The 12,146-nt window shown below is 42.1% G+C and overlaps 1 protein-coding gene across 3 annotated transcripts in view; it reads left to right on the top strand.

The window, feature by feature from the left end:
• LAMA4 (laminin, alpha 4) overlaps nt 1-12,146 on the top strand; it is a 148,355-nt gene that overhangs the window by 82,451 nt on the left and 53,758 nt on the right. For all 3 annotated transcript variants that reach the window (XM_011935032.1, XM_011935031.1, XM_011935030.1), the window contains exons 12-13: nt 111-304; nt 7,322-7,438. In XM_011935032.1, the coding sequence (XP_011790422.1) occupies nt 111-304; nt 7,322-7,438 (311 nt within the window). The remainder of the gene's footprint in view (nt 1-110; nt 305-7,321; nt 7,439-12,146) is intronic.

The following is a 12,146-nucleotide window of genomic DNA, read 5'->3' as shown; positions in this document are numbered from 1 at the left end:
ATTGCTACAGAAGGCATGGCCTGAAAATTTTCCAACTTTGCAAAATGCTGGGAGGAATGGGAGCAAACAGGAGAAAGCCACACTGAGCCTCTGTCTCCACTTCTTCCCAGTGCTGAGCCAGGCTGAGAGCTGGCAGCGGCTGCACAATGAGACCCGCACTCTGTTTCCTGTCGTCCTGGAGCAGCTGGACGACTACAATGCTAAGTTGTCAGATCTCCAGGAAGCACTTGACCAGGCCCTTAACCACGTCAGGGATGCTGAAGATATGAACAGGGCCACAGCAGCCAGGCAGCGGGACCACGAGGTACAGTGGACACTCACCATCAATGCATTTCAACATCAGCAGTGTGACGGTACACCAAGAAGGGGCAGTTGATATAAATTTTTTAAAAATATTGGTATATTTAAATACTTATATTTTAAAATATTGGTATATTTTTTGCTGCTATAAATTACTAACATGTGTGTTCCTAAAATCAACTTGAAACTAGAATAATTGTCTAGTTCTTGCTTTGATAAGAATGCAGTAGTTCTGGTGCTTGCATCCATGTGTATGGATCTGTTTTTCTTGCAAGTGGGTAAGCAACGCGTAGCTTTTTTTACCCTGAGAGCACTAGAAGGCCAAAGTGTCTCAAAACTATGTGTTCTGGGTGTGTGTAATTTTTGGAAAGGCACGATACACAAATCTCACAGTCTGGCTGGTCAGCAGCTGCAGGGATAAGGAGACTAATTGCCAAGGCCATGCAAATGCAAAGAGGAAGGTGAGGAGGATTCCCAGACATGATCATAGCTTGCACAGATGGTCACCTCATGGGGCCAGAATTTGTGCATGCCCACACCTACAGAGCTGAGAACTGGTAGTAGTCACGTGTCTGCTTCAAGCAATGCATGTATTCAGAGCCACCAGCATCAAGAGGGGTCATCTTTTGATAGGATGACACATGCATGTTCAAACATATTTTAAAGGATTAGGGAGAAAAGAATACTGTGAGCAAATACAAACCAATTATGAGCAAATTCATGAATTCAGTTATGTATTACTGTGGTCGGCAAAAGCCACTTCAACTAGGCTCTCTAGCCCGATTTTCAGTCATCATTGCCCCTCAGTAAGAATCCTTGTAAAATTTCTTAAATAAAAGTTAATTACACTCATCAGCACTATTTGCTAATGGGAGCAAATCCCTAGCCAATATCTTTTAGAATAATACGGTTGGGGTAGCATTTTTTTTGTTAAATGAATGCATGATTATCTTATTGTTTCAAGGTCGTCGCTGGGACTTGCCTTACCCTGAAGTGTCCCCCTTTCCCTCCTCCACATCCAGTCAACCACAGGTTCCTCCCAGGTTTACTATGTGACGTGTTTTAGCTCTCTTCCTTCTTTTCCATTCCTCTACAACTTCTCTAGTTCTGACTTTCGTTGTTTCTCTACCAAAACAGTCTCCCCTTCTCTCTCCTCCATCCTTCCTTCCAAGCCATCCTCTCCACCCTGCCAGAGTGGCTCACCTTCATCACAGTCTGACTGCAACTACGTGTGCCCATCAATCCTTTCATTTCTCCTCATCACCTCTAACAGTGCTTTTGACACTGCAACTTGTGAGTCATTTCGCGGGTTACAGAATAAGTTTCATGGGTTGTAACCAGCAGGCTTTTTTTTTTTTTTTTTAAGAGACAGATAAAAGGAAATGAAATCAAGGGAATAGAAAATATCAAAGTGTAACACATATAGTAAGGTATGGTTTCATCGCAGTTGTGCCTTACATATGTGTACCAGGTTGCAACGTATAATTCATTGTTAACCTCTGAAAGACACTATCCTATAGGATAGCCTATGCTTTTTCACATGGCATTCGGGACTCCCTCTGATCTGACCCTACCAGCCTCCTCAGCCTCACCTCTTATTCTCTGCCTCACACATTCTGTTCAGGCAATATCACATTACCAGTAATCCCACTTGCCTGGAATGGAGACCGCTTTTTCTTCTCTACTCATCTGGCTAACCTCACTCATCCTTTAAGTCTTACCTCAGGCACCACTTTCTCCAGAAGACCCAACCTATAGTCCAAGCCCATAACATGTTTTGCACAGCTCTGTTTCTGAATTGTGATCATCTGCTAATGAGTCTGTCTTCCCCACTGAACTCAGGGCTCCTAAAAATAAGGGAATTGCGTCTCCTTTGTCTTTGAATCATGGAGCATTTAGCACAATGCCTGACACAAAGTAACAACTCAGTAAAAAATGTGTTGATGTAATGAAAACCTTAAGGACTTTCCAATTTGAGGATCCTGTAGTTTTGTCAGATTGTGCCCAAGTTTATTGAAGATACGTTTTCAGTGCTAAGTAATATAAATAATGAGTGATTCTTCCCATCCTGAAAGATTTATGCCCATACCCGAAGCCTGCAGGATAACCCTATTCTATTCCCAAGAGAAGATTTAGAGCGTTTAAGTAAGATGGAAACAACATTGCAACCTCATGCAACAATTCCCAGGGTTCACCAGTGAAGACCCAGAACTATGTTCAGCACTGCAAGCCCTGAAATGAGAAGTGGACCTGCCAACACAGACCAGTCCTGGTAGGACAAGAGCAAGCAATGGCCCGCAGGAGACCCCAGCCAGACCACAGCTGTGCCCTTAGCCACAGGGAGTAATATTTACTGCTGAGAAAAAACCAAGACCTATTATTAATACTACCGATAGTGGTAAACTGTATTTGGTTCTCATTTTAGATTGTGAGTTCTCAATCTCAGCCAAGTGCTTTGTCTTCTACATAGCTTTGTGCTAGAGAACACATATTTTTTGTGTTAACGTGTTCGGTTCTCTTTTGATTTATTTTAAGGAATAGATCTTACCCCCAAAGTCCTCTGTAAATTTTATAATCAGGAAGGGTAGCACACAGTCAGTGAACTGAGAACGAAAGTGTCTGCATAAGCACAAACCAGCTGATTTGCTGGTGGTTGGTAAATGTCAGGGTGTGTGCAGGGCACAGTGGACTTTGTAAATGTAACAAGCAAGAGGACATTGTTGCCTATATGAAGAGACTTCAGTTCTAAAAGTGAATGATTGCCAAAATAGGTTTTAAATAAACTTATACAGTTTGTTTTTAAACTTCATGCATGTGGCTACCAAAAATTTGGCATTTTTGATTCAGACAAATGGTAGTGCTCATTTTAACTTTACCAAACAAACCCTTCTACTGCGTACAAATGAACAGCACGAGCAAGATTTCAGGAAGGGAACAGCATAACGTTGAGGAATTTGAAAGTCTTGCTCCATCTCGGTTCTCCTTCATCTTCCTGACATTTGGATCTGGCATTAGCCACAGTTGCACCCCTTTTGCCCCCATCTCCTCCCTCAGTGACTTCACCCAATCTCACTGCTTCAGTCCTTAAAAGGGATTTATTTGTGGGTCTGCATCATTATTCAAAACTGAGCCCCACAGGACAACTTTCATATTTGTGTCTGTTTGCGGGAATAGCCACGTGGACTAGCCTTGCTATTACCTGCTGAAAATCAACACCTTTTTTCCTCCCATTTCCCTTCCTATTTTCTCATTCTTTCTCATTCTTGTCCAGGGTTCTCCTCTCCCCTCCAAGTCCCCAGGCTCTAAGTCAGCCGCTCCTGCTCTGGGGTTCTGTGAGCAGTGATTTCTCCAGTCCTTTGTGTCTCACTTATATATATTCTGGTCTGCCCCCTGCCTAGGCTCCTGGCTTCTCTCCCCTTGAGATTACTGCCAGATTCGATTTCGAGGTATAGAAACTATATAATCAACCTTCATCAAATGCCTTCAATGGCTCCCTACTTAAGAAAGGTAAATTCTTAGCCACCCATGGTCTGAGTCCACCTACTGCTCTAGTGGTATTTCTTGACTTTCCTACAGACTCTGCCTCTTAGCCACTGGAGACCATGCGCATTTTCTTCTTATTGCTTTTGCTCATGGTAGCTCCTTTGCTCATCTCTCTCATCCAGGAGCAATTCTGTCTAGCCTTTAAGCCAGGTTAAGTGTCTCTCTCCGTAGAGTGCCTCACCTACTCATTCGAGTCCAGTGGTTCCTACATTGCTGCAGGCTTACACCCTTTTGAGAATTCAGTGAAAACTATGGAACATGCACGTGCACAGACACACACAGACACACACGCACACACACACATATCCCTGCCATGAGAAAAATGTGCACTTGTTCACACGTATAAGATTGACAGGCAAGTTCAGGTAGTCTACCTTAACCCCAGATTAAGAATGCTGGCTCGGTGGCTCACGCCTGTAATCCCCGCACTTTGGGAGGCCAAGACAGGTGGATCACCTGAGGTCAGGAGTTCGAGATCAGCCTGGTCAACATGGTGAAACCCTGTCTCTACCAAAAATACAAAAATTAGCCGGGCATGGTGGCAGGCACCTCTATTCCCAGTTATTTGGGAGGCTGAGAAAGGAGAATTGCTTGAACCCAGGAGGCAGAGGTTGCAGTGAGCTGAGATCGTGCCATTGCGCTCTAGCCTGATTGACAGAGTGAAACTCCACCTCAAAAGAAAAAAAAAAAAAAAAGAACGCTAGCTGCCAGAAGGAGTTCTTCCTTCCTCTCTATTGGTGCAGTTACTGGTTGTACCACTGGAATGATCACCAGGCTTCATCACATTCAGCATATATTCTTCTATGTTCCTGTCTAGGAGTCACTCTTAATTGCTCAATGCATAAGTCTGTGTGTGTGTGTGTGTGTGTGTGTGTGTGTGATGGTATGTGTCTAGTCTAACCCCCCTAGACTGTGAGCATCCAAAGGCGGCACTCCTGCCTTGCACAAATTATGTCTTCCTAGCACCAAACACGATAACTTGCATTTGCTACATTTGTTGATGAACAGATGGATGGACAAATGCTTGTAGCACTCTCAAGTAATACAGATTTGATTTATGTACACTAGTTCTTCATGATTGCAAATATTCTTATTTATTTCATATTAACTTGGACTTCTAAATTACTAAACCCTACTTTTACCATTCTTTTGCATACTTTTGCATATTTAAATATCATGAAATTTTAATTCTTTCCAACAAAATTTAAAATCCAGTGTTTTATTTGTAGTATTTCCTACAACAAAAAGATTTGAATGGATCTGACCTTACTGGAATTGGACTCTGTGTTTTAGAAAGCCAACTTCAGTGGGTTTGTTGTTGTTGTTGTTGTTGTAGTTGTTTTGAGACACAGTCTCACTCTGTCACTCAGGCTGGAGTGCAGTGGCACAATCTTAGCTCACCACAACCTCTGCCTCCTGGGTTCAAGCAATTCTGTTGCCTCAGCCTCCCGAGTAGCTGGGATTATAGGCGTGCGCCACCACACCCGGCCCAAATTTAGTGTTTTAATTTTACATTTCACTATTACACCTACAGCATGGGCTAGAAAAGAATAACCCCCAAATTTCAGTTCTCATACAAAACCAAAAAAGTACCCACAGAGCTTAATCATTTTGACGTGTGCCGATAGTAGCCATACAACTAGCAATTACATTATTTTGTCATCTTACTTCTAATCCCAAAGGGTAACAGAATGAGTAAAATCTTATCAGATGAACATGAGATGGTATATTTTAAAAGTAAGTAAATTACTCCTTCAAAAGCACTGTTTGGGGATTATTATATACCGAAGCTTTAGCTTCCCGGGACTGTTTTTGCTTTCTGTTTTTTGTTTTTTGGTGTTTTGTTTTGTTTTGTTTTTTTTGACCATGGAACTTTTTCTGTATTTTGCATATGTGATATGCACAATGAAGCATGCTGAATAGTGACAATTATGTCATTTTCGTAGTTATCAGTTTTCAACATTTTACTTTGTTCAAGCTGACCACTTTTCTTTGGAAATATCTTTATTTGTTTCAAAGCTAATTTTATTCATTTCTGTCTAATGCAATATATGGTCAATGGGAGAAATTCATTAACTTGAAGCATATTGTTTTTCATCTACTGCAAATAAGCTTATATACAGTGCTATTAGCACACAGTTTTGAAGTTTGTCTCTGACTTCAGGATGTTAGCAGTGTTCTCCCGCAGTCACTCAGAGAGAACTTACAGAAGGGGTAAAGAACACTGTAAAAGGAAAACAGTTCTGTGAGAGGTAAATAATACCAACCTTTTTTCAACTCCCTTCTTTTACATACTTTAATACACACATTTTACAGTAGTGCTTTTGTCCACAGCTGTATAACTCCCAGTCTTTGTAAAGATAAGAATATTTGATCTCAGATAGTCACACTGTATTAGGCTTGATGGATATTCAGGGGAAACTGATTCTTTTAAAATGTTCTTGCATTAAGAGAATGTTCAAATGTGATTCTTTTCTGTCTCTAGACCTACATCTACCCCATAGCAACATATTTGGAGAAGATGGGTTCCATTCTTCCTTTTCACGAAGTCAGGAAAGGCTGCAGGGAGTAAGAAAGGACATTAAGATGAACTTTAAAAGTTTTAAAGTATTTCCTTCTCTATCTAGGCTTCTATAATTATTTCTATGATATCCTAGATTACACCATAATGTATATTTCAACTCTAACTTAAGTCACTATTTCTAAGGTAACTTCAACTCATTTTTCACTCAACTTGTAAAATGAGTCTTTTACTTTTCCCTCCTAAAGTTTCTTTCTATGTTTATTTCAAACTCTAAACTCACTGGAAGCTCCATAATATTTCTTCAGAATCACAGTGTCCCTGCCTCTAGAACCTAAAAGTGAAGGTAGAAATTAAAGTACTCATCAAGATGTGTATTAATATTTACTTTCCCTTCTCAAAACATCTGAGCATTTACAATAAAGAGCTCTGATTGGTATGAAGCAAGATTACAATTTGATGCTTTAATAGTAGGGCCACTTTTAATTTTTAAAAGGACATTAAGATTATTTTTGTGTATTCTCTGTTCCTGTCCAAATGTGCTGTTTGTGTCAGGCCCAGAGCTGGCACATGATAAATGCTTTCAGAACTAATTCATATTCCAGTCACTGCAAATGTAGAGCCTGTGTTCAGTCCTGTCTTCACAGTCCTTTATATTCTGGGGAAAAGAGTCAAATGCCCTCTCTAAAGCGCTAGCTCTCTTTGAAATGACAGTGTTATAATAATCCCCCATGCGCCTAATCTCCCAAGATTCTTACTGTTGTTATCTCCATATTATATATGAGAAAACAGCATCAAACAGGTAGTGTTCCCCAAAGGCACACAGCAAGGATGGAGCTGGGATATGAACCCAGATTTGTCTGAATCCAAAGAGAGCAAGTTGGTATTTAATGCTCTCCCTGACGCTTTCCCTAAAGACGTATTCATTTCACTCTCCCTTACTCTTCATTCCTGCAGAAACAACAGGAAAGAGTGAGGGAACAAATGGAAGTGGTGAACATGTCTCTGAGCACATCTGCGGACTCTCTGACAACACCTCGCCTAACTCTTTCAGAACTTGATGGTATAATAAAGGTAAGGACGCACGTGACTTGTTCAGGTTTGTATTTCCAGCAGGTTGCAACAGCAGCTCAGGGTCACAGAATAATAATAAATTCACATCTATCAAGTGAGCAGGCATTATAAAGATCAGATGACTGAATGTTTTAGTTTCTTGCACTGTACGACAGTCACTAGCCACATATGACTACTTAAATTTAAATTGCTTAAAATTAAATAAAATTAAAATTTTAGTTCTTCAGTCACTTTAGCCACATAGCTAGCAGCTACTATATTCAGTGGCACAAGCATGTGCAGAAACAGGCATTGCGCCACTGAATATAGTGGAACTTCTTGCAGAGAGTTCTACTGAAAGTGCTGCTCTCGATCCATCCTACTCGCTCTTTACTCATAAAGTTGTGTTTGATAAATCTGGCTTTCAAAATCAATAAAAGCCACATTTTCCAATAAAGTAGGAAATTTCCAATAAAATTCAGTGAACTGAACTATCATGAAATTACTCTCAGTTCATTTTTATTACCTTTTGAATGATATCACTTTCAGGCCATTTGATTGTCATCTCATCCTTTGACTATTTCAACACTGAACTCTGTCTTTCTCTCCAACCTGACTCCCATCACTCTCCTTGGTGACAGCAAAATCCATATGGATGAAGTCACCGACTCTCTGACCTCCAGCTCCTCGAACTTGTCCTCTCCAGCAAGCTTATCCTCCAGTGCACCTCTGTTACCCCACCTGTGGCCGTACCCAGATCTTGTCCTCAGTAACAGTACCTCCTCCCAAACCCTAGTTTCAAGCACCTCCCTCCCAGAGCACATCTCCTATCTCACTTACTGTAGAATGCCCACTCCAGTAAATCTCTGGCCATATGGAGACCTCCCTGCCTTTCTTTTTCTTTTTTTTTTTTTTTTTTTTTAGGCGGAGTCTTCGGACTGGAGTGCAGTGGCCGGATCTCAGCTCACTGCAAGCTCCGCCTCCTGGGTTTCGGCCATTCTCCTGCCTCAGCCTCCCGAGTAGCTGGGACTACAGGCACCCGCCACCTCGCCCGGCTAGTTTTTGTATTTTTAGTAGAGACGGGGTTTCACCGTGATAGCCAGGATGGTCTCAATCTCCTGACCTCGTGATCCGCCCGTCTCGGCCTCCCAAAGTGCTGGGATTACAGGCTTGAGCCACCGCGCCCGGCCGTCCCTGCCTTTCTTACCCTACCCCTCTCATGTGCTTTCTTCCCTCCTTAAGCAGCTCAAATTACCAACATAATCATTCTTTCAAAATACCCTTAACTACCATATCTGCCTGTTCGTCTGTTGTATCTACCTGAGATTACTGACTCATCCCCAGCACCATGGCCATACCAGAGCAGCTGTATGCAACTGGTGGGAACCCACTTCCCCTGCTATCAGTTCTGCCTGGTGACTTGGCTTCCTGCTTTCTGAAAAATCAGAGACAAACAGAACAGAAAAGAACTCCCTTGATCTTTCCTCCCCAGATCCGCCGGCCTGACTGCATTTGCACCCACACCTCTGCCTTCCCTCCGTTGTAAGCATTGCTTCTCCTGCCCGGCCCGCCCTGTGCTCCGAACCCCATCCTTCCTCTCCTTGAAAACAGGTTGCAGGGTTTCACTTCTCAAGTTATGCTTTCTTTCTTCTGGATCACCCAGTTTCTCATTCTTTACTTAATCATTACCATCAGCATACAAACATGCTGTACTATCTCCTATCTTTTAAATATCAGAAAGAAAAAAGCCCTGTAAAAAATATATATATTTTATAAAGCTTGCATCCCCTCCATCTTCTGCCCTGCCATTCTGCTCAGCTTCACACTAAAATGTCTCAACAGTGATTTATCATTGCTGTTTCTACCTCCCAGACTCCCACTGTCCCCTATACTTGGCCGTTTCTGAAGGGGGTTCCATCCCCTTCACTGAGACTATTCCTGTCCAGATCACCAGCGACCCACCTGTAGCCAAAACCAGGGTCGCCTGTCTCTCCCAGGCTTTCTCAGCCCTCCCTCCTCTAAACACCAGGTGGTGCCCTTGTCCTGGCTGCTGTGGTACCCGCTCACAGCTTCTCCCCTGGCTGGCGGTTTCTTCCCAGCCCCCTTTGCTAGCTTCGCCTCTGCACACCCTCTAAGTGGTCAATATTTTAGGCTCTGCAGGCCATGTACAACCACTGTCTCTTTTTTTTTTCTGGTTTTTGTTTGTTTTTATTTTTATTTTTTTACAACTGCTTAAATATGTAAGATATATTCTCAGCTCAGAGCTATATAAAAACAGGCTTTGGTCGGGTGCAGTGGCTCACGCCTCTAATCCCAGCAATCTGGGAGGCCAAGGTTGGGGACAGTGCTTGAACCCAGGAATTCAAGACCAGCCTGGGCAACATAGTGAGACCCCCATCTCTACAAAAAAAAAATTTTTTTTTTAATTAGCTAAGCATGGTGATGCATGCCTGCAGTCCCAGCTGCTCAGGAGGCTGAGATGGGAGGATCACCTGAGGCTGGAAAGTGGAGGCTGCAGTGAGCCATGATGGTGCTTCTGCACTCCAGCCTGTGACAGGTGACAAGGTGAAACCCTGTCTCAAAAAAAAAGATTTGAGCTGCACTTGACGCTGGGCCATGTTGATCTCTGCTCTGGATAATGAATGACTCTGTGCTTGGTCCTAGCTATACTCTCTCCCTAGCTGATCTCATTGACTCTCTTGGCTTTAAAGAACAATTACACACCAATGATTACACAATTATACCTCCAGCTATGACACCCCACGGAGTTCCAAACTCCTATATCTGAGTGCTTACTTGACATTTTCAAGTCAGAACTCAGCATGATTGTAATAAAGTCACAATCTCATCTACCATATATTAATAATAGACATATCAAACTTGACATGCCTTAAATAAAACCCACTCCTTCCCCAGTCTTCCCCATCTCAATAAATGGCACAACCCAATTGCTCAGATCAAAGTCACTACTGCTTCCTCCTTTCTCCTTATCTCTAAAATGAATCTTGATTTCTTTCTTTCTTTTTCTTTTCTTTTTTTTTTTTTTTTTTTGAGATGTGGCTTCATCCTTGTTGCCCAGTCTGGAGTGCAATGGGGTGATGAGGTTGCTCACTGCAACCTCTGCCTCTTAAGTTCAAGCAATTCTCCTGCCTCAGCTTCTCAAGTAGCTGGGATTACAGGTGTCCACCACCATGCCCAGCTAATTTTTTGTATTTTTAATAGACATGGGTTTTCACTATGTTGGCCAGGCTAGTCTCAAACTCCTGACCTCAGATGATCCACCTGCCTTGGCCTCCCAGAGTGCTGGGATTACAGGCATAAGCCACCACACCAGGCCTTGAATCTTGATTTCCGATCACTTTCCTTATCTCTACTGCTGCTCTTTGGTCCAAGTTACCTCATCTGCAGTTTAAATTGCCACCAGAGCCTCCTAGCTGATCCAGTTGTCTCCACTGTTGTCCTTCAAGACATCCTCTCTATGCAGCAGCAGAACAATCTTTTAAAAACATAACCAACATTATTTCTACTGTATACACTCCCTAGTGGCACTTAAAGTAAGAAACAAGCTCATTTTGTCCTGGCACATGAGACCCTACATGACCCAGCTCAGACCCACTTCTCTGACCACATACCCAACTCTCTTCTCACTCACTGAACTCCAGCCCAACAAACTCCTATTTTTCAAACATACCATACTTATTTCCTGCCTCGGGATCTCTGCACCTGCTGTCCTCAGATCTTCAAATGACTGGTGTCCTTATGACCCTTCCATCCAAATGAACCCCTTACCCCACTCACTCCTCATCCCACCCCACCCGTCGTATGTTATTCAAAATGTCTTTTACTCCCTGAAATTAGCTTGTTTGCTTATTTGATCACTTGTTTATTATCTGTATCTCTCTCACTAAACTGTAAATTCCTTGAAAGTGGAGACTGTGTTCAAAAGTATTCAACCTCCTAAAAGAGTGCCTGGTCCATAATGGGCACACAGGGAATATTTGTTGATGGAATGAATGAGTAAAAGTGGTATGTCCATGGTCTATTTTCCACTTATACAATTTAAAAACTTTTTTTTCAAAGTATTGTTCCCCAGATGACCAACCAAAATGGCTAGAGGTTTAATACTGCCTCCACAAAAGTAAACCTTTTGTACTATGAACCCTTTGTGCTACATTCTGGGATTACAAAAATAAGTTAAACTCAGTTCCTGCCTCCTAGGATTCTATGATATGATGAGTTAAATAATCACTTAAAATTATTACAATCATGTGACACATGAATGAATAATAAAAACACATGGCAACACTTAACTCATCCTGAGGAGGTTAGGGATGGCCTCAAAAAGGAAGTGATATTTGAGCTGGATTTGAAAGGAGTAGAGCTTTCCAGGTAGATTAGACAGAAAATAAAAGAAAATTATTCCAGAAAGGGAAAATATGTGCAAAGGTAAGAGACCAGAAAAAATTATGGAGCATTCAAACAACAACCAGTTGGTCAAGATTAGACCATGGGATATAGTGGGTTTGGGGTCATGAGAATTGATGAAATTGGTGAGAGAAGAGTGGTCAGTTGATGATGTCATGCTTAGAAATTGGGCTCATTCCTGCAAAGCAACTGGCTGATTCTGACAAGGGATAGGGCAGATTTTCTTAACAGGAAGAGTACCTTTCCTGCAAGATGGTAGAGAATGGATTAGAATACTCAAAGACTGCGCTCAGGGAAGGAAGTG

This window comes from Colobus angolensis, unplaced genomic scaffold (genome assembly GCF_000951035.1).
Source record: "Colobus angolensis palliatus isolate OR3802 unplaced genomic scaffold, Cang.pa_1.0 Scaffold14, whole genome shotgun sequence".
Classification (NCBI taxonomy): domain Eukaryota; kingdom Metazoa; phylum Chordata; class Mammalia; order Primates; family Cercopithecidae; genus Colobus; species Colobus angolensis.
Note: the sequence above shows the minus strand (reverse complement) of the source record. Positions and strands in the feature narration are given on the sequence as shown.